Raw genomic sequence first — 26,415 nt, 5'->3', positions numbered from 1 at the left:
TCTGCCCGAAGAGATTCCCCGGGCGTAATAGACAAAATAGCGGTGAAACCACGAATGGATCATTGAAGACAAACACGTGCTCGCGAAACTTCAAAATAAATAAACGCTGTGATTTTTAGAAATTGAGAAATTTAAGAAAAGATTTATTTGAGCATTTTCGTCACTACCTCTTGAACCTGTCACCCCTAAAATGGAAGAGATCATGTCATATTGTTTTCAAAGAAGTGAGATACATGTATGTACACATGAAATCGATAACAGCAATGCTGTTTACAAAACAAAGCAAACATGTCATTATTAAACAGAAACGTTAGTTATTTTGCTCAATATATTTACTGCAAAACAGAATAATATACTACCTATGCAACAATCAAATTTAGAATTTTTCCTTCACAAATCACTCTTTTCAAAAACATTGCTGAGGTGTATTAAAGTGGAACTCATGCATTTGCGTTATGGTAACTGGCGATTATAATGACCTGTATATTCTTCAAAATATGATTTTCTTGCGAATTACAATCAAAGCTAAATTATGGCACGCATATGGATTGCTTTGTGTTGCTACATGTACATATCATATCAAATTTTTCGGTTCTCCAGAGTTTCAACAAATTGATTTTTTTTTCATATACATTCAAGAAACGAAACCCGACTAAAACAGAATTAATGTAATGTAAAGATTCAGCTGACTCTGACGCAGAATACATTTCTAAAGGATAAACTGACGGACAATGCGGATGTCATTGTTCCATGTGAGATACTAAAAGGCAAACATAGATGACAATAACTGCCTCATTTCATCAAGTAAAAGCACAATATATGCTAATCAGCCACTATACAACACGTATTTGTCTTTCACTCATCGTGGTCTGGTGAGAATATGATCGGAAAAAATGTTGGCATATTTTGTTTAGATGCGAGTTACTGGCCTATCAGCAGAATGCAAATATGGGATGCATGCAGTCCATGCATCGCTGATAGTGAATATATGAGTAATCCTGTCTCGCAAACTTATCTTTAACAACCACAAGAGATCAATGGACACTTCTCTCTGAGCAGTGTCTGACTGTCCTGGCTCTGCATACAAACGGCTCCATTAATTATGAATGTTACGGGCATTGAAGAGCTTCACTTTCTGTATAAAACTTACACTGTCGATTCTGACACAGTTGTTGCAGGAGCTCAGATCATTCATTTGGAATCAGTTGGACTTATGTTTCCACAATATCCGTGTTTATTTCACAATGATCTTGTATTTTAACGTTGTGATCGAAGTTGTCATCTTCATCAGCGGTTGCTGTCAAGGAAACGTTCGTACGTTAACATTTACTGAACATGTAGAAGTCAGAGAGAAAACAGTAAACTTCCCTGCGTCCAAGACGGTAGGAAAAGTTTCGAGAAGATACTGTGCCATATTATGCAGCACCAGTAACACGTGCGGGTCGTTCTTCTATGATGGCAATAACCAAACATGTCATTTGCATGATTTTGTATTTCCAACTGCCGCTGTGACTACTTCAAGTCCATCGACAAGATACTATATTCCAAGTAAGTACATTTATCATATAACGTGGGGCATCACACATCCTTTTTTCATTACAATGAATATGACATTTTCCTCAATAGTCTGCAAGTTCTATTTAAACGTTACATCTGTGCTTAAGTGACTAGGATCTAAATACATTGTTGTACCAGGTATACTACTATTTCTGCTGACAATACTTTTCGGTCATATAATCCTTTTCATATTTTTAACTTTACACAAGTAACTGTCATGTTCTCATTCGTCATGTTGTGAAGAAAATAAATCAAAACTTCTCCTAGACTCCCTGAAGTGATTTAAACATACAGGTGTTTCATTGGACCAAGAAGAAATTTCAACGATTTTCCATTTCTTAAATCATCTGCCCTGATCTTTCGTAATATATTTAGGATATTGTTATCTATACTGTCTATAAAACCGAGCAATCTAAATCATCATAATTATCCACCGTCACGAAACTGGGCGGGGGGCATAGGTTTGGGCTCCGCCCGCCCGACTTCATGATCAATTAGAACAGATTTCCTTGGAAGCTTTTATGGACAATTTGCATAAATCATTAAGGGATTATAATGTTGATCATAGACAATTATTGCTTTGAGTTATGACCCTTGTTTGATCGTTTTATCATAGTGCACATGTACAGTAGCGACAATGTTTTTGAAAAGTGAGTTTGCTGTAATACTTGCAGCAAATTGTAATAATTTTGACGTAAATTGTAATAACAACGTAAATTGTAATAAAATTTGACGTAAATTGTAATACGCAAATTGTAATAAAAATTGACGTAAATTGTCATAATTTCTACTTGCGGTAAAATGTAATAATTTCTTACGTAAATTGTAATAACCTTACTACCGTAGTGTCCAAGACGCCAATTGACTAGAAATGATCTTTGTCAGTTGAGCTCACTGCGTTTCACATGTACAATTCGAGAAATACTGTGTATGACAAACGTACAAAACTGTTAAGTTAGGAATGGTTGGTATAGGCTTTATCGTACAATCGTCATTAAAGGGTGGTGTCAACATCGATAAATTTAAATGACTGAAAGATCCATCCTCGGGTTCAAAATGATGGGTTACACAACCGTATATTCGACAAATAACTTAATTGTGACATTGTTCAATACTCTTATCAGGCTATTCAAGATGTTTTTTGCATGACTTGCTTCAACAGTACGTTGACCAGTTCGACACGACTGAACGAGTGATGACGAAGGGTACAAACACAGGCTGGTCAACCAGTGTGTCGATTTGCAGTGGAAACGCTATACGAGTTGATAAGGACTACATGATCCTTTTCTTGAAACAAACGGGGAGATTTAATCATATTTATACAATTCATTTTATTTTGACGAAGAATTCAAATACAACAAATGAGTTGACAGATCCCGTGCATACACAAATAACATCCGGTATCTTCGGGTAACTCTTGCACAGTTTCAAAGAGTATACGAATTATCATAAATTTCTGGCAATCAATTGCTGAAATATATCTGCTTGTATCCAAATAGAAAGGAATTGAAAATTTATAATGAAAATATGTTTGTCACTAAAGTAAATTTTCTCTTTGACCTTGAAACGTACTTGAAGATCATTAAACTCGACAATCGTTGTTGGATGAAAACACTAGATACTATCGTCCACTTACATACTTCCATCTACGTACATGATACTGTCATCTAGAGTATGTGGAAGTGCAGTCATATATGTGATACCAATGACATACTGTCATTACATACACACCTACATGCGCGCACGTACACACACACACACACACACACACATATATATATACATACATACATATATATATAGTGTTTGTGTGGGGGTGTTTTTGTATGGGTATGTAGTGTGTGCAACACGTGTTTGTGTCTGTATCTGTGTGTGTGAATGTTTGTGTGTGTATGTGCGTGTGTGTGCGTGCGTGTGTGTGTGTGTGTGTGTGTGTGTGTTTGTTTATGTTTGTGTTTGTGTGTCTATGTTGATGAGTGAGTGAGTGAGTGAGTTGGGTTTAACGCCGCTTTTAACAGTATTCCAGTCATATCAAGGCGTGACAGCTTGATGTGGGAGGAAAGCCCGAAGTGATGCAGGTCTCAGACGTTTACCACTTCGGTGAAACCCACGAGCACGGGTATGGTGCTGACAAACCTAGAAACATAATTGGGGCGAACCGGGATTCGAACCCACAATCATAGGTTTCTGGCGTGCCCAAGGGACGCAACTCTGCACAGCGAATAGCGGCGCCTTAGACGACTTGGCCACCCGTGCCCGATCTATGTTGATGAGGCCCAAGTATCGCAGCAACATTTGGTTTCGTTGATAGTTACTAGTCTTTTCATCAGAATTTTAACAAAGTATGTTGTAATTTCATTACAGTACTTGATGTTAGCTGGAATTATTTTAATCCTCTTAAACCCCCAGAGAAGATTATCCTCTGAGATCGAGAATACACAATATCTAATAGTATATGCAATGTAGGTAAAGAATATCCGAGGCTCCTCTTTTGATATTAATAAAACATTGCATATAATGTTATGTATTAAGTATTCTCCTTTCCCATGCATGGGAAATCTATGCTGCATTTGCTGACGACTGTTTTTCCCTTTGCCATTGCACAGGAGATCTGTCAATCATTTGTTGTGTTTGAATTCTTCGTCAAAATATAATGTATAAATACGATTGAATTGTCTCGTTTGTTTCAAGGAAACGGTCATGTGCTCCTTATCAAATTAAGTAAACCTCCAATGCAAATCGATATAATTTCAGGGTCCAGTTGCACTCGTAACTCAATCTTATTGCAATGGACTCCTAGCTAAGCTACTATTGGATGATAAATCAATTAACCTATTTGTCGAATAGACGTACCTAATGTAATCCATCATTTTTAACCCGAGGATGGCTCTTTCAGTCATAAATTTCGATGTGTACAGTTGCTAGAGTATCATTCAAACAATACAGACATGACACAAGCTGCACGTAAAATAATTGATAAAGGTAGTCCTTGCGGGTTCACATACCTACATGTACATCGCCCAGGACATTGTCATTATTTGCTTTACATCCTCCGAGCAACGTTAAAAAAATTGAAACTTGAATAATAAAAAATTGATATTATGTATGTGAACATGTATAAATCAGCTTGCACACAGACTATTGCAGAATGACATGTCATCCATTTGCTAGTTTAGTTTAGTTTAAACATATTTTATTCACAGAACAAAATGAGAATTGTATTGGGGACAAGTTCTTGCAACTTAGTAAACCCCACTCCGTATAAAATATGTACAAATATGCAGTTGCAAAATAAATAAATTTGCTTCAGTCAGTAAAATCCAGACTTTCCACATTTACACATCAATATATTTGTGTAAGTTTGTTACGTTATAATCATTCCATTGTGTATATTACTACCTACTTTACCAATTGAAATATGATTCCATTAGGTTAAATATAAACAATTAGGATTAAAATCGCCAATAGGATATATTACAATTAAGTACAAAACACACAGAGTATTTCTCAAATAAATAAGAAAACTAAGTTCATTCTTGTAATTAATCCTCTTATGGACAACCATAGAAATGAAATTCCAATGCGTTTATATATACATATAATTATACAACAATGTACGATAACGACCTCAATCCTCCCCCACACCCATACTTTCATGACGATTGTACGATTAACCCTGTACCAACCCTGACAAGGATAGGTTCGAGTCATTTGACGCCTTTGACACAAAACTTATAAGGTTATTACAATTTACGTAAAAAGTTATTATATTTTACCGCAAGTTGAGATTATTACAATTTACGTCAATTTCTAGTAGACACAGCTAGTTAATGATATTGGACGATAATTGGATGGGTCTGTATGAGACCGTCCGGATCCAAGTTTTGGAATAGGAATAATAATAGCATTGTGCCATGAAGGAGGAAAATTTCCGGTTGTCCATATTTCATCAAATATATTCAGTAACGTTTCCAAACATGAATCGAGCAAGTGTTTCAGGAGCTGATAGTGGATGTTGTCGACTTCTGCTGCAGTGTCATGAGCTTGCCCAAGGGCAGTATATAATTCATGGAGTGAAAATGTTTCGTTACAGTCCTCACCATTATCAGAGTTAAATATTACTTTTTTCTTTTCCCGCTGTCTTTTAAACCTCTGAAATTGAGGATTATATTTTGATGATGAGGAATGGTTTGCCAAAGTGTCACCAAGTTTGTTGGCAATTTCGGATTTAGTAGTTAAAAGTGTATTACCATCTTTGAGATGGTGAATTTGGTTCCTTTGCCCTTAATCTTTTGAATCATGTTCCACACCTTGGACATTGGTGTGCAGGAATTGATTTTTGATTCATAGTTCCTCCAGGATTGATGTTTATTTGGCTTAAAGGTACGTCTCGCTTTGGCGCCGGGGATTTTAACATTATTCAAGTTGTGGACTGGGGTTTCGGCAGAAATATTTCTCAGCTTTCTTCCTATTTTTTTCTAGCTTGTTTACAATTATAATCGAACCATGGTTTACGTATACGAGGGTTTGCAGAGGACTTAGGAATGCTTTCGTCTCCAATAGCATTTACTATATCTGATAAAAGTTTTATATTATCAGGAACATTTTTATAACTTTCAGGTTTTATTTTTTCACTTCAGAGTGTTTGGAATAAAGACCAATTGACCTTTGTTAAGTTCAACCTTGTTGAAGGTGGTTCGTCAGACGGATTAATAGTTGTAAGTATTGTTGGAAAATGGTCACTTCCACAAAGGTCATCATGGACCGACCATTCGAATTTATTCAAAATATTTGAATCTGTCAGTGAATGATCTAGGGCAGAGTATGTGCCAGTGTCAGGATGGAGATTGGTATTAGCACCATCATTGAAGATGCATAAATCATTGTTCGAGGTACAATCTTCAGGACGTTTCCTTATTATTTGTATCAGTACTCTCCCATATGGGATTATGACCATTTAAATCGCTCATGATGATACAGGGCTTCGGGAGCTGATCGTACTGAAGTCTGAAGATCTGATTGTCGGATAGATGAGGAAGGTGGGAGATACAATGAACACAGTGTAAACACTATGTTCAAAGTAACACTGACAGCAACAGCTTGTAGAGTAGTGTTGAGTGGAACAGGGCTATGGATTATGGTCTGCTTAACCGGGACAGAAGAACCTACTGTAGCTTTAGCACCAGGAGGGGAAAACAAGTGTACTGTACTGATCCTTTTTTACCGTAAATCGTTATACAGCAGTGACAGACGGTTGGACAAGTTCTTTGACTATTTTATCCTCGGTCATGCTGGACAGGCAGCGAGCCCTGTCACGGTCAATTCACTTGCATCAGTTCAGTGTCCTGTTTTCAGAGACAGCAATCTTGATATTTAAAAACTCTTTCAAACTAAGAAGATTGATGGATTGCTGTCTCCATGCACATTCCACAAGGAGAGAACCGGATCGAAGCTAGGTACCAGCGATACCTTTGGAGATTACAAACATATTTAGTTTTATGGGTTTTTCGATAATCAAAAAACGTGTCCAATAGTCAGATCGGTTGGTGGTATTTTCGTCATGTGAATTGTCAGATTCAATTATATCTATGTTTTGAACCAGGGTGTTGGGAAGCCATGTCAAAAGGAAAACGATTCAGCACCCCTTTTCCCCACCCACCATGGAGTGTCTACATGGACAGTCTTATACTGCAGCGGATTTCCAGTCTGCAAAGACCGAGGATAACGGGGTTTTATACTCCAGCAAATTTGACACGAAAAGCTATAGCTATCAACCAAATTAAGTCAGGCTGGTTCGGCCCATGACAATTAATTGGAGACGTACAGAATTCGGAGGTCAGCAACACCAGATTGGCCCATGCCTTCTGGGCATAGGGCTCTAAGCAAGTTGATAGATTCATATATATACATTTACAATAGACATTAAGAATAGATTTATTATTAGGTATCAAATGTTTGTGCGAAATATTGTATGCACAGGGCATGACATGGCCAGCCGGTTGATAGAATCGGGCCCATTCTACCGCCCGTCTAGGCAAAGTTAGGGTCGAAGTGGACTAAGGAGCACTATTGCCGGCTCCATCGCCCTCAACCACCAGAATCCCTTCCTCTGCCGACACGGGGTCGCAGCCCACGGCAAACAGGCAGCCCATTTCGGTCGCCTTTTACGACCAGCAATGTGGTGCTGAGAACACATTCTCGTGTATCTTCCCCGGGTCCCCACGGTGAGTTTCTGAAAACACTAAACATGACATCGTGAATACATCATTGAATGATGAAGATATTTTCGCATCATTCCATAACTATTTTAGGGAGTAATGCCCCTTGTCTTTTTAGCGTTTTCTCAAGTAAGGTATATACACCGTTTCATATAACTTTGTATACACACCAGGCAAACGCGGTACTGGTGCCTTTGCTGTTCGGGTCTTAAAGAAAATATATCTGTTGGTTTTCCGAGGCAACACATTCAAATTAGGATGGGATTTCTTTTCAGACGCCAAGCTGTGCATTACGTTCTTTCTAAAACTTGCAATTATATTGTGCTGCCTATCGTTTTCGCATAAATTCAATATTAGAAGTTTAGAATTGTAAGAATGCAAGGAGTTTTTAGAAAACATCAGAAGATAAGAAATCCCACGACCTCCACAATAGCAAAAGGCACCACCTCAGTCCCTGACTAATACATGTACCAAGTTTGGATGAAACATCTTTTACGGTGTTCAAGTTAAGCTCCAACTAACGAAATACGGACGAACGGACAGACAGACAAGATGTTTACTATTACCCCCTACATTATTTGCCGAGGGGATACAAATGACAACTATATGACTAAAAGCCATCCTGCACACATAATACGTTTCTTTGAACGTTTTCAGGATCGCTTTTAGTCATATGGTAACAGTGATTATTGATCAAAGAATTATTTGATAATTGATTAAGTCTATGAAACGTGGAAATCAGAATATGCAAAACTATTTCATTGTCAAGAGCGATAAAAAAACAGGAAACAGGAGGTCAGAGGGTAAACACACTGCTTATAACTTCTACGGCCCCTTTAATGAGGCCGAAGTGGTCTATTCCTTTCGTTGTGTCAAGCATGGGAAGACTTAGAGAATATATGATTACGGAACATTATCTCAAGTATATATTTATTAACCGGTGTTCCGTAAGCGGGAACCCAGGGCTACTTACACCCAGTACTGACCCACATGACTTATTATCATAAAACATATCACCTTGAGGTCAGTGATGTACAAGCTGTACTGTACTATCTTAAACATCAGTCTATCGGCGAGGGCAGACAAGAGTCATCAGAAGATGACAAATGCCCTCGGCCCCCACAAAGTCGAAAGAACAAATTATCTGCCTGTTAAGTCCACTTGATGAAGATTTTCTATTTGATCTGTCAGTCAGTATACAAGAGTAGTTATTGAGCTATCAAAACAATACCATGGAATTGGGATTCGGAATTTTGTATTTCTATGTCAGGTTCACACCAACATGAACAGTCAAAGTCAAACTTGTTGCCAGGGAAACGGAAGAAACATAAATTTTAAATAGCAAAAGGCACCAGATGACAAACTGATCATATGTGTGCATAGTTTCAAGGAAGAATACCTATTAGTTTTAAATGCCATGAAAACAGGAAAAAAATATCTAAATTCCTAAAAGACACCACGTCAACCCCTGATTAATACATGTTCCAAGTTTGATTCAACACTGTTGAACAGTTTTTAGTGCTGCTCCAAAAACGACACCAACATGTACCTCCGTTTCAGCAAAGTCTAACTTGTGTCCATGGATACACGGAAAAAGGAAATTTTGAAACATTCCTAAATAGCAAAAATATTTTTTTTTAACAATTACAAAGTAACAAAAGGCACCACTTCAGCATGTGACTGATCCATCTTTCAAGTTTCATTCAAATATACTGAATTCTGCCCCGGAAACGGATCTCATCCCCAATGCAGTCTAGGTCCATAAAAATCTTTAAAATTAAAAGTCGAAAAATCCCCAAATATCCAAATGCAGCACGTCCTGTCCCCGAAAAGGAAATTATTACAGACAGACTGGCTGATCGCTATATCCCCCGGGGGGAGCAGTGTCATTATAGAAAGGGGGGGTGGGGGGGGGGGGGGGGGGGGGTTTGGCAGCAGTGTCGTTATGGAAGTGCCAAATTGGTTCAGGAGAGGTAGAACCATCGTCAATCACCTCTCTCCATTGACGTCAATCGTCAAAACTAGTACTCTCCGATTTTACTGGTTTTATTGATTTAAAAAAAGCTTACGACTTTGTTGGTCCATGTATCCTCCGGACAAGGCTCGGGTAAAGGGGCCCCTGCTGCACGTTCTGCAAGACATTTATGCAAAACTATGCCAATCAGAGCAGAAATTCCGACTCGTTCCATAAAGTCACAGATCAGAGGAGCACAAATTTTGCCCACATGGATGCCCTCCACCCATTTGACATAGATGTCATCAATGAGGAAGTCCAAAATTTTACATATTGTTTCCTCAGTTAACTGCTGATAACAACTGCTTTCGTTTTTGACAAATTTACCTGAACCTCAGAAAATTAATATGCAGCTATATCTATGGTCACCATGTTTTGTAACAAATGCCCAATGGATCAAGCAATGACGTTTTCCCTCAAGTTTCTTATGTAGTATAGTAGCGTACACGGTTGAACAATCAAATGATTTGACAGAATTGAACTTTCTGACCTTGTAAAAAAGAATTAAGCAACTCCTTTGTTCGCTTGATTGTTTGTTTGCTTGTTAACGCCGCACTCAGCAATATATCAGCTATATGACGGCGGTCTGTAACTAATCGAGTTTTGGCCAGATAATCCAATGATTAATATCATGAACATCGATCTACACAATTGGGATACGATGCTTTGCATCATCAACTAGGTCAGCGAGCCTGACCACCTGATCCTGATGAGATTCCATGACGTCCACGTTCTGCAACACGTTCCTATAACTGAACAACCTCATTGAAATTGTGTTCATAGGAAAATGAAATATTAGGTGGTTCTGAAATTGGAATAGTGTGGGACATTTTGGAAACTGATTTGTGTCTGAGAATGCTACTTAAATTTAAGGTATCAATTTCAAATTTAGGAAGACGTGGTGTTTGTCTGATTTCATGGAGTCTATGTCTGATGTGGCCAAATGTTTGAAAGCAATATCAACTATACTCAAGTCGATACTGGTGGTCCAGTTGTTTGTAGACCCATCCACCGTTTCTTTCAATAACACAGAGTATACTCTTGTTCTCACTTTGCGCAGTCATAATGGCCCCTGAAGGAGCGGCAACAAATCGTTCGTCCTCCAGTTGTGACCATTACTGCGTCGATGTCTTTGAGATGCCGGAAACATACTCAAGACGTTGGTAGTCCGTCGGTTTGAAAGATTGCCGACGTCTTTTGTCTTTCCAGTACATCCGTATCACATTGCTGTACACAACAGTCGAATCAAATGATTTTCTCTGGACATTCTACAAGGTCGACTGTTTTTAAGGTTATTAGATGGAAGGTATATGTTCTATAATATATTTACTTGCATGGCTGCCTTAAATATATGCATCAATGAAGTCTCTCTTCAACTGTATTTGAAACATACCCTTAAGATAAAAATGAAAACCGAAAAATTCAGGAGATTCCAGAAGACGAACTGAAAGATCTCTCGTGATCCTTTCCTTGAAATTCAGACAAATGGAACAGTTAAGAAACATACGCAAAATAGAGCAGTAAAGGGAACTTCCAAAGCGAAGTGATCATGACCCCATATCCAACATGCATTGAGATTCTTTTAGAAAACAACATGGATCCGAAATCCTCAGGCGATCATAACATTGTGCAATTTGGTCTCTGTGGAAGTGATAAGTACAGGGACATTTGTTGGGGAATTATTTCCTTAGAACTGCTTCAAAAGGAAACAAATACTTATGTTTAATCGAGAAGCCATCCCAAACATGTCCTGGCGATGGTAATTCAGGTGATACAGCGAATGTGAAGCCGAAAATGCCACACTGGCACGAACGCAATAACAAATTTATTTCTGTAAACTGATGAAGTCACATGGTTCCGTTGTCAGCGGCTGCGAACATTAAAGCGTTCCTAATATCTGAACCTCCAACACAGCCGGCCGTTGAGTTTGCTGCTTGTGACGCTCGAGTGCCCTGGTATGCATGCAAGGGAAAGCCCTTGTGCTTTACAATGTTGCAATATTGAATACAATTCTGATTGTTGATTGTGTGATTCTGAAAAACGTTCTTGTCACGGAATGATAAACCTATTTACCACATAATGATAATTTGGGCGGTTCCATGAGACGGAACGGAATGCCACCTAGAGCTTTCATGGAGCTTTCTTGATATTCTCACGAGGTTTTTAAGGTAATTATTAATTCAGTGAGTAAAACAATGGAAAATTGGGTGATGTGGAAACCCCGAAGACTACAAAATCTTTGTTTTGTCTGGTCCCTAGAGTGGTGTGAAAACCCGTAAACAATATGGCACACTTTTACCATGTATTGATTATCATTTATATGTCAGGTACCTTATTCATGTGTTGAAAATGTTTTTGCAACTTTTTAGCGGGATTATCTAGCACTTGTAGATCTTTCTCGTGTATTTATGGTCATTCTTGCCACCAAACTAATTGTACATATCAGGATGTATAACTTTACTGGTACCGTTTGATAGCTTATGTTGGGCGCTCTATCTTCGCTTACATGCTCTGTTTTGGTTTTGTAGTTTCCCTGTGGTAAGAAACTCACTTTGGTCCCCTCACCAGGCTATTGTTTTCCCCAGTGCTGACCAGTTGTTCTCTACGAGGTCCGCGCACACGGGTTTACAACCCTTGTTAAAGTCAAGTGTCGTTACCTCCAGGTATAGCCGTTTACGGGTCGTCTTGCTTCCGGTTTGGTCAGGTCGAAACTTAGGTGTCGTTAATAAGTGGTTAGTAAATTCTCTCTGGTACTGGTACTCCAGTTGTATTAAGCTTATTGTATTGGCTATTTCATTGTCCAAGAGACGTATGTTAGGGATAGGCCCTCTGGGTTTAATTCCCGCTATTTAACCAAGCCGAGGTTATTCCCGCATTAGGGTTTTGAGTTAAAAACCTCCCAGGTGATGATTGGGCTGTTCCTCTCGTCAATATATTGTCAAAGTGTTGTTTTAGCTACCTAAATTTTATTATTGTTATATTGTTGCTTAGCTAATCAGCTTGTGTATATCTCATTTATTTAAACAGTGACCACTGTCAGTGTAAATTGGGTTTTTGATCCTTTCTATTATCATCTATGCTTACAACTAGCAGATAATGATAAACATGTGAACCCTTTACCAGGTTGTCGCTATTTTTTAAATTCCTTTTTAATAACACCCTGGTCTCAGAAGCACAGCTTCGTGACAATAGATTACATTCATATTGTTTGCGGCAATGTCATTTGAAGAGCCTGATCATGATATATAACTGTGGACATTTGCCTCTTTTCAAGGTTTTTGACAAAATCATTTTGTATTAACTTATCACTTACTCATCCAGGAGGCATTATCACAAAGTACCTTTTTAGCAGTTGTGTTTCTTCTCATAATATATCACAGTCCTCTTGATACTAATGTGGCCACAGGGCGATATTCTTTTTAGAAAAGTTCATAAAAAATCATTGAAACTGTTCGAAACGTGAAATTTATACCTTATGCGTATTATCTTGCTCTTGTGTGATATCTAAATGGTAGACAAAAAACCTTTACCAGTTTTTTATTTGAATGGGCAGTAAACTTGTGAATGGTAAAGATATGTGCAGATGGTAACAACTAGCTATTTGTCGCTTTGTCACTTGGAACGGTTGGGTAGCCAAGTGGTAAATTATAAAGCATTTGCTCGTCACGCCGAAGACCCGGGTTCGATTCCGAACATGGGTACAATGTGTGAAGCCCATTTCTGGTGTCCCGGCCGTGATACTGCAGATTCTAAACTTGCAACTTCTTCCAAAAACCACTTTTAAGCCGCGTCAAGGGTATCTTATTTACGGATTGAGTTCAACATGGCTTTTGTACATGCTAATGACTTATAATTTTTGTGTTACAGGTTGTGATGAAAGTACGCCACCGTTTTCGAATACCACCCTGCTATCTCTGAATGGCGCACCGAACATTAAAGCTGGTTGTGTTAAATCAGGGGATCTGTCTGAGATAGCCTGTGCATCACATGGACATTTTATGATTTACGCCTGTAAGAGTAAGTACAATATTTTGGAACTGCAGATCTGTTTATGTTTTAAATCTCCTGTTATACTACACAGGTCGAGTAAATTTGAGGCAGTTAACATAAGCACTTCGTTCATGGCGCGCCCTGCTTAAATGACAGAGGTCTTAAAATATAAACATTCACAAGAAACACAGTACAATATGGTTACAATCAGGGAGAATCTTAGGGCATCTCATCAAACGGTCCTGGACGCACTTGTACCAAAGTTGAAGGATGAAAAAAGTCAATTGTCATATTTTTTTCATCATCTGAAACAACAACTAATGGAGCTGCACATGGTTAATGCGTTCACCCAACACGTGTGAAACTAGTATTCAATTCACCACACGGACGAAAAGGAATCACAACTATTGATAATTGTAACAAACTTTTTTTCCAGTTCAAAATAATGGTCACAATATGAGTTTTTCAGAAAGTATTGATGAAATAACCCTCAATAGATACCTATTCAATTTCATCTTAACCTTGTGTATAGTTGCACTGTTCCTGAAAACTGTTCAGTAATCGATCAACTGTGATGACTGAAATCAGCACCTGAAACTTCCTGTAGTCCTTCATAATGTCCCACTTGTCAGTCAGTATCGTGTGAGCCCATCAGGGCACCACAACGTCTGTTTGTGACCTTGGGTTTTATTGCGGAGAACTTGGTAAATGTAGCGCTGTCCAGTTACGTTTCCTTCCCAAAAACGACCAAATCCATCTTGACTTGGCTGCAGATGCCGCGACCTCCAAATGGATTTTTTCCTCATCGGTGGTAGATTCGAACGCTTCCATCTGGTCTGAAAACTGGAATCTGCTCTCGTGTTTGAACATGACTCTTTGCCAGTTTGCGTTTTACCAGTGTCACAGTGTTGGAACCCATCAGCGTATTAAAAGTTGGTTTTCGGGTGTCATCGTTATGCCTGAAAATTGTCTGTAAGCTTTTATTTTGTACCACCGCAGTCTTATTGATACTTTCCAGAGACTTACAGAATTGTCAATGCAAGTCGCCTCTTAATAGTAAGATTCAGTATATACCTGTTTAAAGAAGACTGTCTAAATGATATTGTAACGCATATTCCATTTTTCTGGTAAACACGTAAGATATTAATTTAGATTATGCTGTTTATGCCTACTTTCTTGTGCAATTAGCAAATATTCCATGTGTATGGAAGCCAATATTTCATGTTTAACGAGTGTGACATTATTTAAACAACATACTACTACTACTTTCAAATACTTAGAGGACACAAGAACTTGTTTTTAATCATCACACCAACTTCTGAATGTAGCTCTCAGAAGTTACATACCTTAATCGACTCTCTGTTATCTGGTAGTCAGTATGAAAGTGATGTCTTCAATTGAAAATGATTTAATTTAAGACATATCTTATACCGTTTATTTGTATTTACTGTTTCGAAAGGTCGAGATCACGAGAAGGCCCCTTACAATATTCCAATGTAAACACTCATTTTTTTAATTGTTTGAGAGGCATTACTCAGAAGTTGACGGATGGCAAAGTATTTATGGACAGCATCTACTTTATATTACTGTTATGGCGTCGTTTTGGTACGGATCAGTATACTGTTGTCAAGCATGGCTCATTTTTCATTCTGATGATACAGAGCCTGAATCGTGTGCGGATATCAAGAAGTTAATAAATCCCCCCATGGATGGTGATTACTGGCTATACCCTCCGGGACTTGCGGGTCAGGAGAGAGTTCGCATCTACTGCCACAACATGATCACCACCCCGGAAGAATTCATCAGTCTACCTATCCCCAATAGTGGTAACTACCCAAACGAAGAGTTGATACCATGTTCTGGGCCTAAGAAGTACAGAGTCATCGGTGGCGGTTGGGGCTCGTGGACTTACAACAAAATCAAGTTGGCCTTGACGGTAGAAGTTTATTGTGCAACGTTCTGATTTGATGTACATAACATTTGTATTAGTGTAGCCATTGTTAGACAATGTTTATGACGAAGGGTACATCAGAAGATCTCTTTACACACGCTAGCTAGATACATGCGAGGACACTGTCCCTATCATTATCAGATCCACGAACCCTGTCTATCGATACTGGGGGCACGGCTGGTTCATGTCACTGAGGAGAGCTGCGTCCCTAAGGCGTGGAAGTAACCTCCGTTAGTGGGCTTGAATCCCTGTTCGTCCTCATTGTGTCAGAAACTTATAACTGAAGTACTGTACAAATCAGCGTCACAACCAAACCATCATTAGGTCAAAGATCAATTAAGCATCAAAGTAAATAAATGTCTTTTCTTTGTTCTCAGGCGTTGCACTCTCGAACAATTCAGCTATATGATGGCAACAAATTCACCTATCTTAACCACCATTTAGGCGCTTCCTTCGACACTGTCGCTGTGTGTTGCTGAGGACGTATGATTCTAAAACTCGAATCCTCACGGTGACTGTCAATATAATGATGGTTCATACATTATCGATAATCTCGAACACTGTCATTATCAGATCAGTTATCTCGGCCTCTCTCAATATCACATCGAAGTATGTATATATATATACGGAACAACAAAAGTTCCTGTGACATTGAATAAGATTTAATGCAAAGTTATGTTTTTTACCAAATCTGAAACAATTTCGGTTTGCAACAGATAAAAGAGTATGTTCTTGAGTTTTGTTTGTAAAACTGTACTGTGTTTGGTATTTTCGTTCCGTTTTAGAAGTGCTTCGAAGTCAGTGTAAATTATGTATGGTACCGACATTTGATTACTATAATGCCCAAATTTCATAGATTATATCCCCTTTTAATTTAGGCATAGCAGTGATAGTAGTCTGCCCAACACATCTGTGGTCTTCTTTATGCTCTTCTGAAAGATCTTGTCTGCTGTATCGATGCAGACATCTTTCTTTTCCTTATGGGTTGTTTGATCATATAATAGCCTGCTTAAACTCTTTATCCATGTATAATGAAATTTCCCATCTGTTTCGACCAGAAATAAATTGTGTACAACAATTCCCTTATAATGCCCGAAAACATTTATAGTCAAACCATTTTCCTTTTCCACCTTATTAATTTGTGAGATTGGTGTAGGCACACCTATACCTTTACAGTTGAGTCCATCGTTTTGGGGACAGCTCGAAGGTCTATCTGAATGTTTGTTTGCGGGAAACAAGGCAGATCTTAACATCCATCTTAAACAGTTATCATCATTATGTTTTGCATTAATTATGTTTTTTTTTCCTTATAATAGGAGGGTAAATCGATATAAGATGCACATTTCAAAGGCATATAATTTGCTATATATAAATGTAAAGTATCTATTCTATCTGAATCACCACATTTTTACATAAATGGTTTCTAGCGTTGAATTAACAGAATTTGATATATTTTGCAATATTGTGCTACATTTTGCTGAAATTTACCAAGCAGCTGCTAATTGTTGCTTAGCAGTTGCTAAATTTCCTAAAATTTGCTTAGCAGTTACCAAAATTTCCTAAGCAGTTATTTAAACTTGCTAAGCAGTTGCTAAATTTTGCTAAGCAATTGCATAAGCAGCTGGTCGGTCAGTTTTTAATATGTGTTGAGATTTCTTTGTTTCCGCTAGCAGTTTTCTTACTTTGTCTCGCTCGAGCTTGGTAGAAATAACATCATTTTCGCGTAGACATTCCTCATATGAATCTCGACCTGTGATGATCGGGGGATTGTATTGATTGTTTGATGCATTCCATGCTTGATCCTGCGGTAATGTGGCACTAATTTCTGCAAGTATATGTCTAATCTGATAGTATACATGAAATCATAAAACAGACTTATTTAGTTCAAAGCGGGCGGCAAAAAGAGATATACCACATCCTGTTGTGGCACTATATATGGCAATGTTTTTGCCAAAGAGTTGGTTTTGCCAAAATTGCATTGGATTGAGGAAGCAATCATGCACCATTTTGGCGCTAGCTGCTGTGAACCTGTATCTTTCAAAGATATCAGGGAAATGAACAAAAAACTTAGCACCAGAGGCTCTTATAAAATCAACTAGTTTGTAACGTTGATGACATATTTAAGTTATAATATAGTTTTTTTGAAAATTTAATATGTATGTTACACTCCTGGGAATAACAAAAGGCCAGTCTATTCAACTGCATCATGCTACTGATAACTCGGTGGGGCAACTTGAAGTTGCTCTCAGCGAAATAATGTATTACCCATGGTGGATCAATATAAGTACTGCGAGAGGTATTAATAAGTTATAACTAGATAAAGACCGTCGTACTATATCTGATGGATATTACAGTGTATGTTCACTCAATGATGAACTTTTAACCCTTTAGGAGCTAGTCTCACACGAAATGAGTCAAATGGGTGCTGATTCTAAGCAGTGGGACACGTTCTATAAAACTTGACAGGGACTTAGCAAATTGGAATTATAAGAAGAGAAGTGGCACCCAACACAACAGTGCATGGAGTTAATTACCCGATATAGTTCCCTATCAAGAGTTGTGCATCCATCTTGAACAGATTAGTACAAAGGATAACATTCAACGTGAAAGTCGTTCAACTCAGTCAAAGATGAAAAATACAATAGTGGTAGAACATAATCTTTCTCGTCATTGCAGTATAAGAAGTTAAGGCGAGGTATTATAACAGAGCTCACAGTTTCTGTATTAGATGTAAAACATCAACCTGTACATATAGGATATTTGAGTGTGTCACTTCATATTATAAACAATGGTTGATTCTTCAGGTCCTGGAGGGCATAACCTTAGACAATGTAATACAATTGGGCTTTCCAATCTTGGAGACACAGAAGGATTTGATAAACCTGGTATCAAGGGCAAGTTATATGCTTTACACTTACTAGATCATGTATACAAGCGGAAGGAAGTTGTATTCACAGAAACTAATTCCTCAGCACCTAACTTAGGGGATTTAAATGATATCAGGGTAAGAAGACAGCATAAAAACACTTCATACAATCTTGCTCGCAACGATTACAATGAATGGGTTATGCTCGAAACAAAAATCAAATGGCTACTGAATACTGTCATTGCCCCACCATATGTGCGACGGGTAAGGCACATCATTTAACTAAGATAATGAATAGTGGGATCATACTCGGGGCTTATATTCCCTCAAAACGAAAGAATGTGTTAGTTGCTCCATTGAGTGAGTGAGTGAGTATGGTTTTATGACGCTTTTAGCAATATTCCAGCAATATCATGGCGGTGCTCCACTGACAGATGGCCCAGGCTATATGTTATTGAGTTGTCCAGCATTAAAAGATATTTACTTAGCTTTGGTTGCTGAATTCAATTATATATTAAATAACTTGAATGCTATACCCGATAATTATTATGGAATTCTTGATGGGGGACGCGCCAGAAGATGTCCAAGTGATATTACCGGGTCTATCAATTAAATAGCTAAGAAACATGAAAGTCAACGTTGTAATAGTATTATTCAGTCAAGGAGTTCCGTTGCAACAGACCTGTGAAGATTCCGGTGTAGAATAGGTCTTCAGCAACCCATGCTTGCCGTAAAAGGCGACTATGCTTGTCGTTAGAGGCGACTAACGGGATCGGGTGGTCAGGCTTGGTGACCTGGTTGATACACGTCATCGATCCCAGTTGCGTGGATCGATGCTCATGATATCAATCACTGGATTGTCTGGTCCAGACTCGATTATTTACAGATCGCCGTCATATAGCTGGAATATTGCTGAGTGCGGCGTTAAACAACAAACCAACCAACCAACCAACCGTTGCAACACTTAAGCAACACCAAGTTAATAGTTGGAACATTTTGCTTACTAAGATATTTATGCCCAATCACATACACCTAATAAGGCTATGTTTATTCTCAAGAAATTGTCGATTGACCAATTAAAGACTCTTATATAATATAATAATATATATTATGGGTTTATATCCACCGCTCGGTGTACCATCTGAAAAGATGGATACTGTTGATTGATTTTGATTACATCAAATAAGTGAAATAAAACATCAACTAGAGAAGGATACTTTGATTGTATAAAGAGAATCACAGAGCTGTGAATTTTCTTGATGGAGTTGACACTGCACTTGTAGCAGCTGGCATCGATGACTTCGGCCTGTTATTGTCAGATCAATAATCTCGGTGTCTGCAAGACTGGTCGATGATTTCGGCATCTGTCATTATCAGATCGACGATCACGCCCTGTATCAATATGACGTCATTCAAGTCATATTGGGGCTGTCGTCTTTTTATGGGATAAAGAATGGCGCTGGAGGATCGTAGGGAAGGTCTAATTGCATACCCCTGAGTCCAGATTCGACTACTTACATACCGTCGCCATACACCTGGAACATTGCTGAGTGCAACGTTAAACAGCAAATATACAAATCTGGGAGAGCATCCACTGTTTTTGAATCAGTTTCACATGGGGTCTTTGACTTACAGACATTTTCAAAATTTAATTTAAAGTATAAAGTATATGGAAAAAGAAGTAGCATCGTGCTTAACATTTTAAATGTGTATATTGAAAAATCCTAATACAAGACATGATGTCACAGGAGTTGTCTAAATGTTACATCAATACCCAATGCTGTGTTACAGACACTGGTGGTTAATCAAACCGACCGCACCTTTGCAACATGGATTGGGACTCCACAAGACTACGGCGAGTCCTTGGACTGCTACCACAACCATGGCACAACTCGTGGTCTATGCGGTCCAGTAGGAACCTTCACAATAGACACAACTGGGACCGGATTCCGTGTCAGCCCTTCCGTATGTAGAGTCACTGGGTCCCCTGGCTGTATTCCGCTACCTTCATAATATCTACCCGTGAAAATTTGGGTTAAAGTTGATCTTTAGCAGACGATGGTTATCGTAAGAAGTGACTAACGGGAGTGGTTGGTCAGGCTCGGTGAATTGTTTGATGCATGTCGTAGTATCCCGATTGCGTAGATCGATACTCATGTTGTCAGTCGCTGGATTGTCTGGTGCAGTATCCAATATAGCTGCGTTAAACAACAAACAAGCAAACAAAAATGCGAGACCGCAGTGTTTAATGATAATGTTTGTTTACACTGTAATCTCTGTAATGCCACCTTTTCTAGTCCATTATGGGGGATACGTTATTTATTAGTCATTTGGAGCAGCACCTTTTATACAGTATACAATCGTGAGTACTGGTAAATGGATTTGGGCCTTTTAATTTTTTAAGTATCTAGAGGGTGGCACCAGGGAGATCTTTTGTCTCCATACATATTTCTTTTTTGACCAGATATACTAGCAATATTGACACGAAATGATTAAGGAAATACAGTCGTGCCTCGTTTATACGGACACTTGCGTCATTTAACAATTCGTCCGTATAAACGAATTTGCGTATAACTGAACACAGCTTCTTACTGGAAGAGTTACTTCCCTTCAATTATGCAACTCATAACAGACGACAGGGCAAACAGATACATCCACTCAATCTTTATTCAAGACATACACGTTTAAAAAAAACTGTCATGGAAGTTTGAACTTTACCACATTTTGAGGTTTGAATTTTTAACAATAATTCCAAATTGTCCAGATCGCCTGTGTTCTCGTAATAAAAATGTTTAAATGTCACCAATTGTACCAAATCACAATTCGTTGATTACACCACCTGTGTTCTGCATGGTTCCGAAAGATAACCCTACACAGTAATACAAATGCAAATAACTTTAAGGTTATTTCGTGCTCAACGGAAATTTAGTTTTCACTTTCATTTGAAGATGAGAGCAAATGGAAACAATGCAGTCACGTGCAGGAAACTAGTTCCATTATATATTAGTGCTATTGTTGTCCGAGATTCTATGAGGCTGAGACGAGCTGAAAGATCGTGAAACCAGTATTCAATATTCCAAACAGAATAAGGGAGACCGTGGGTGAACCTGTAATATAATTACGATGTGTTGCTCTCAAAAGCTTTCAAAATTGTGACTACATTGATGAAGAGGCAACATTCCATGTCTTTTGATATGTTACGGTCTACAAATAAAACTAATGACTAACGGTTGGATGATCTACCTGCTGCGATAATACCATTTTAGTAGGTATATTGTTTAACTGATCGATTACTATTCCCGAAAGGACATTTTTTGTGGATTTTCACATTCTAGTTGATGTGCATTTGAAATTAACGGAACTGCATGTATGTATATTTTGAGGACGCGTAATGGTCGTCCTCGGATTCGGCGATACACGAGAGAATGTAGTGAAATCAATTATCAAATATTTGAAACTATTTTTATAAGCTTAAAAAGCTTCAAAAATAATATGCATGGTGCTGTATTACATTATGTTACCTATGATGGCGTTCATTTACTTAGAGAACCCCTTGCCGAGAAAACAACTGGTAAAAAGCCAGGACAAAATTATATATCATTGTTCAGGGAACATTATGTCTTATTTCCCCGTTAAAACGTGCTGAAAACGTACAGGTGATTGTTAAATACTATACCCCCATCACACCAAACTAATTCTAAATAGGTTCGTGAAAATGTTGTCGAACGGGCTCCAACTGTGTAGGATCGTAGCAACTATTGGCAGTCTCTTTACGAACTTCATGGACGGGCTCGTACGGTGTGGGTGCTCTAGAACTTTGAGTCTGCTCAAAATGTTATCCCTTGCATCCCGTTCTACAATTAGTCGGATTGACAACGTACTTGTTAAAATGTTAAACGAACGGAATTGCCGCACGTCGTACCGACTAGGGACGTGTTTCGACGTGGTGCAGTCGGACATAAACTTCAGTACGTGTGCACACCGACCGGAAGAACGCGATAGAACTGCAGTGGTGTGATGGTAGCATTAGGACTGCAAGAAATATTAATGCACTTAGCACAAAGTATTGTAAAGATCAATTTGCGACTGTTGCATCATGTTTAACACTTGTTGCGTGCATTTGCTATGAAGGAATCTGGTTTATTATCTAAGTACTTTCCACATTCTGCAATTTAACTTTGAGAGAGGAGATATGTGTCTTACTTATTAACGAACACACAGTTACAAGTATGTTCACCTGAACGTAACATGGAGTTAACAATTTTACTTTCGTGCTAAGCCTTGCCACGAATAGCTGCACGATTGCAGATGCGGCGTCACGCAGTAGTCACTAACTTACTCGTGGTGAGTAATAAAAGTATGTAATTTCAGATTTAGTAATATGTATATTAAAGTCAACACGTTCATATTCTGTTGTTTCTGAGTACAAATAATACTTTATGTGTAAAAGTTAAGTCTATAAACATTTAGTAAACAAATATATGCATGTAAATAGATGCAAGATTCCTTTATATTTTTTCTGTCAGACACTAAGGCCTATTCCATTAAAATCTGTCAGGTTAGACGCAGATGATTATTGATGCATTCGTCCATGACCTACGCTGTCTTGATGTGTGTAAAGAAAAGGTCGATACATAATGACATTGTGTAATGTAAATTATCTGCATAATATATATGTCGCAAACGCCAGAGAAAACATAGTATCGATTATCTGCCAAAACAGAATCCAGTAGGCGTAAAAGGTAATTAAGCGGTGAAAACCTATTTGCTTAAAAATTAAGTGTTTGTTGCCTTTTCTGCCATGCTACGACGGTGTCACAGACCAGACAATAAAGTGATAAACCAGTAAGTCAAGCGACACGATGACGCATTTCCTGATTATGTTGAAATATTTCAAATGAAGTTAATGCAAAATTATAATCTAACCCCAAAAGAAAACTGTGCATGGGAATAATTAATATAATACATGAAGTATAAATCACAGGAATAAGAGAAGTAAACCCAAAAGTGCGTGGGTGATATTGAAAAGTCGGCTGACCGTGCCAATGAAAATGCTTTTGACGTTGGAAGGCGTAATTCACGTGAGGTAACAAGCATGTTTTGCATGTGAAAAACGTGCAATGCATGCAATAGTGCGAGTGAGATGCAGTGCGATATCGTGATGAAGTTGTGGCACCAGTTGTTATTACCTTTATTTAACGTCATGGCCCTGGCAACAATGGCCCCCGTGTTATGCAACAATTTCTCCAACAGCAACTAGTCGATGTTCTGCCATGGCCAGCAATTTCACCGCACCCTCGCCAAATGCGCATGTTTGGGACGTAATGGATCGACAACTTCGACGTATTCCACACCCCTCTGTAACATCTCGTGATCTGCAATTAGAACATGTCGGAATATGGAATAACATCCCTCAACACTTTCAAACGCGATTAATTTCATCCTCGATGTACAGCTGTAGTTCATGCAGCCGTCGGACATACTCGCTACTGAATCTGTGACTTTTAATTTTGACCCCATGCACCTCATTAGCATCCTGAAGTCGATACTGTATAGCACAGACATTTAATGTTGCTCATTTTTGTAGACAAATGAATTTCGTTTCATACAATATCATTGCTTTTGAATAAATTCATATTGTATCATTTACTGTATCCATTGTTTGCTATGCACAGTTTCATTTTTGGGGTTAGTATATATTTTTATATAGCCCAGATGTGTTGTTAGAATGTATGCAACGACGGTAGTTAATATACACCTAGCTATGCATTTACATGTGTGAAGCTATGTGAACAGGAATATATATTTATCAATACTGTCAACAATAATATGAGTGAGCCCACTAACTAAAAAAGGACTTAGCTTTTTTCAAGTTCGTCTCTTGTAAACAAACACGAACGTGCAAAATCATGGTATTATATGGCATGCTAAAAAATTGGCCCATGGTACAGATGAGGTACTGAGATTACTGTATATTACACAAATATGTTCCGCTAAAAAGTAATAGCTGCTCATGTCGGTGATGAGGTGTTTGCATGTATGGTGCGTTTGAGCTCCTTACATCCCATTTTCCTACATTTTCAGCTGTCATGGAAATCGTTCGGTTGGATGCCGTGGACCATCTTCTCTCGTGCCAGCAATGGCTTGGTGGTGAACTTGAACTGTGGAGGATACTGCGGGGGTTGTGCTCCTGACGGTCTTCTCACACTCCAGCTATATAAAGCAGATGGTAGGACATGGGAAATTCTGATTCGCCCTGGTAATGATTCCTGGTTTGAGAACGCTGAGGGCCAGTATCAATTTCTCCCACATTAAGCTGAAACAGTGTGCAACTGAAATAATGAAACCGGTTTTCACGCACTCATCACTCAGACATTGTAGTTTCAGAAAAGTAAGTGACTATGGTTTTACGCCGCTTTCAGCACATCTCCAACAATCTCACGACAGTGGATACCAGAGATTGGATTCACACTTTGTACCAATGTGGAGAATCGAACTCGCCACGATCGAACGCTTTAACCACTAGGTTATCCCATTGTAGGTAAAGGGGCGGTCGGGTAGCCTAGTGGTTAAAGCGTTCTCTCTTCACGCCGAAGACCAGGGTTCGATTCCGGACATGGGTACAATGTGTGAAGCCCATTTGTCTGGTGTGCTCCGCCGTGATATTGCTGGAATATTGCTAAAAGCGGCGTAAAACCATACTCACTCACTCATTGTAGATATATGCGTCCACCGGTACCGTAGAGTTATGGTAGGTGTAGCCGTCACAGTGTAGTAATATTGCAAATATATAAGGTCGTTGTTGCATCATTCCAATGTAGAAGGACATTATATCACATAATAATATACCTAAAAGTGACCATTGCAGCATTATTGTGTAGGAGGTCAGTGCAGCATTATAATAAATAGATGCCTCATTCGTTTATCATTGAACGCATATTCCATCGATAATTTGTGAGGACCTTCTGATGGCGTTGTCCGGTGCCCATGCTGTCAATCACTGGCGTGACTAATCGTAAATGGATCGTGTACAGATTACTGTTACTGTGTTAATGTCATCTTTGGCCTACGACACCATTCAATCAATAATTTGTTTCTCCGTTTCGTCTAGAGCCACCTTTATCCGAGGCAACAGTAAGTCCAGTGATCTTCGAAGTGGCCCGGAAGTTACCATAGTTTGGAGTCATGTAAGCTGCTCATAGAAATACAAGGGGACAGACTTGCATTGGTGCGTTTATTCCATAATACGCATTTGTTATGACAGGGCTTGCTATTAATGTTATCTTGAATGTTAGAATTGTTTTGTTTGAAAGTGAAATACTTATTTGTTACAAGCCTACCGTATTTTTTTTTATATCTCAGAATACACAATTACATCCACGTAACATCAAAGTTTGTATGTGTGAATAATAAACTGATGATATTCTTTAACGAATTTCTTCGATGAATTTGCCTACGTAAGGATACATTTCGAGCATAACCTACAAGTTCGAGGACTGAATGCTCTTCTGGAGCTGTATTTAAGTGTTGTTGGAAAGTATAGTGCCACGAAACTGTTCCTCACGTGGATATATAGCCAACAGATTAAAATGTATACAAAGACATCATATAACAAAGTTCCTGTCACCTTGTCAGCATTTGGGATACCAGAACAAACAATCAACCAAATCAACGAAACTGACATCCCTATCCAGGTGGTTTTAGGACATATCATTGGGACCGGAATCCTCACCGGTTTACGTGGCCAAACATGCATTATTCCTTATATGCAAATATATTTTTAGAGTAGATATTGTTATACTGGAGTAGAGTAGCCAGT

At 38.5% G+C, this 26,415-nt stretch overlaps 1 protein-coding gene across 1 annotated transcript; it reads left to right on the top strand.

The window, feature by feature from the left end:
• Positions 1-1,244: 1,244 nt before the first annotated feature.
• LOC139461940 (A disintegrin and metalloproteinase with thrombospondin motifs 20-like) lies at positions 1,245-25,921 on the top strand. The gene is made up of 6 exons (XM_071243426.1): positions 1,245-1,548; positions 13,657-13,806; positions 15,441-15,715; positions 20,388-20,561; positions 24,681-24,825; positions 25,708-25,921. Exons 1-6 carry the CDS (start codon positions 1,245-1,247, stop codon positions 25,770-25,772), a joined length of 1,113 nt encoding a protein of 370 aa, XP_071099527.1. The 3' UTR covers positions 25,773-25,921.
• Positions 25,922-26,415: the final 494 nt, after the last annotated feature.

The sequence above is a fragment of the Haliotis cracherodii genome, unplaced genomic scaffold, assembly GCF_022045235.1.
Source record: "Haliotis cracherodii isolate W230 unplaced genomic scaffold, xgHalCrac1.p SCAF_15, whole genome shotgun sequence".
Lineage (NCBI taxonomy): Eukaryota > Metazoa > Mollusca > Gastropoda > Lepetellida > Haliotidae > Haliotis > Haliotis cracherodii.
This window is presented reverse-complemented; position numbering and strand designations above follow the sequence as displayed.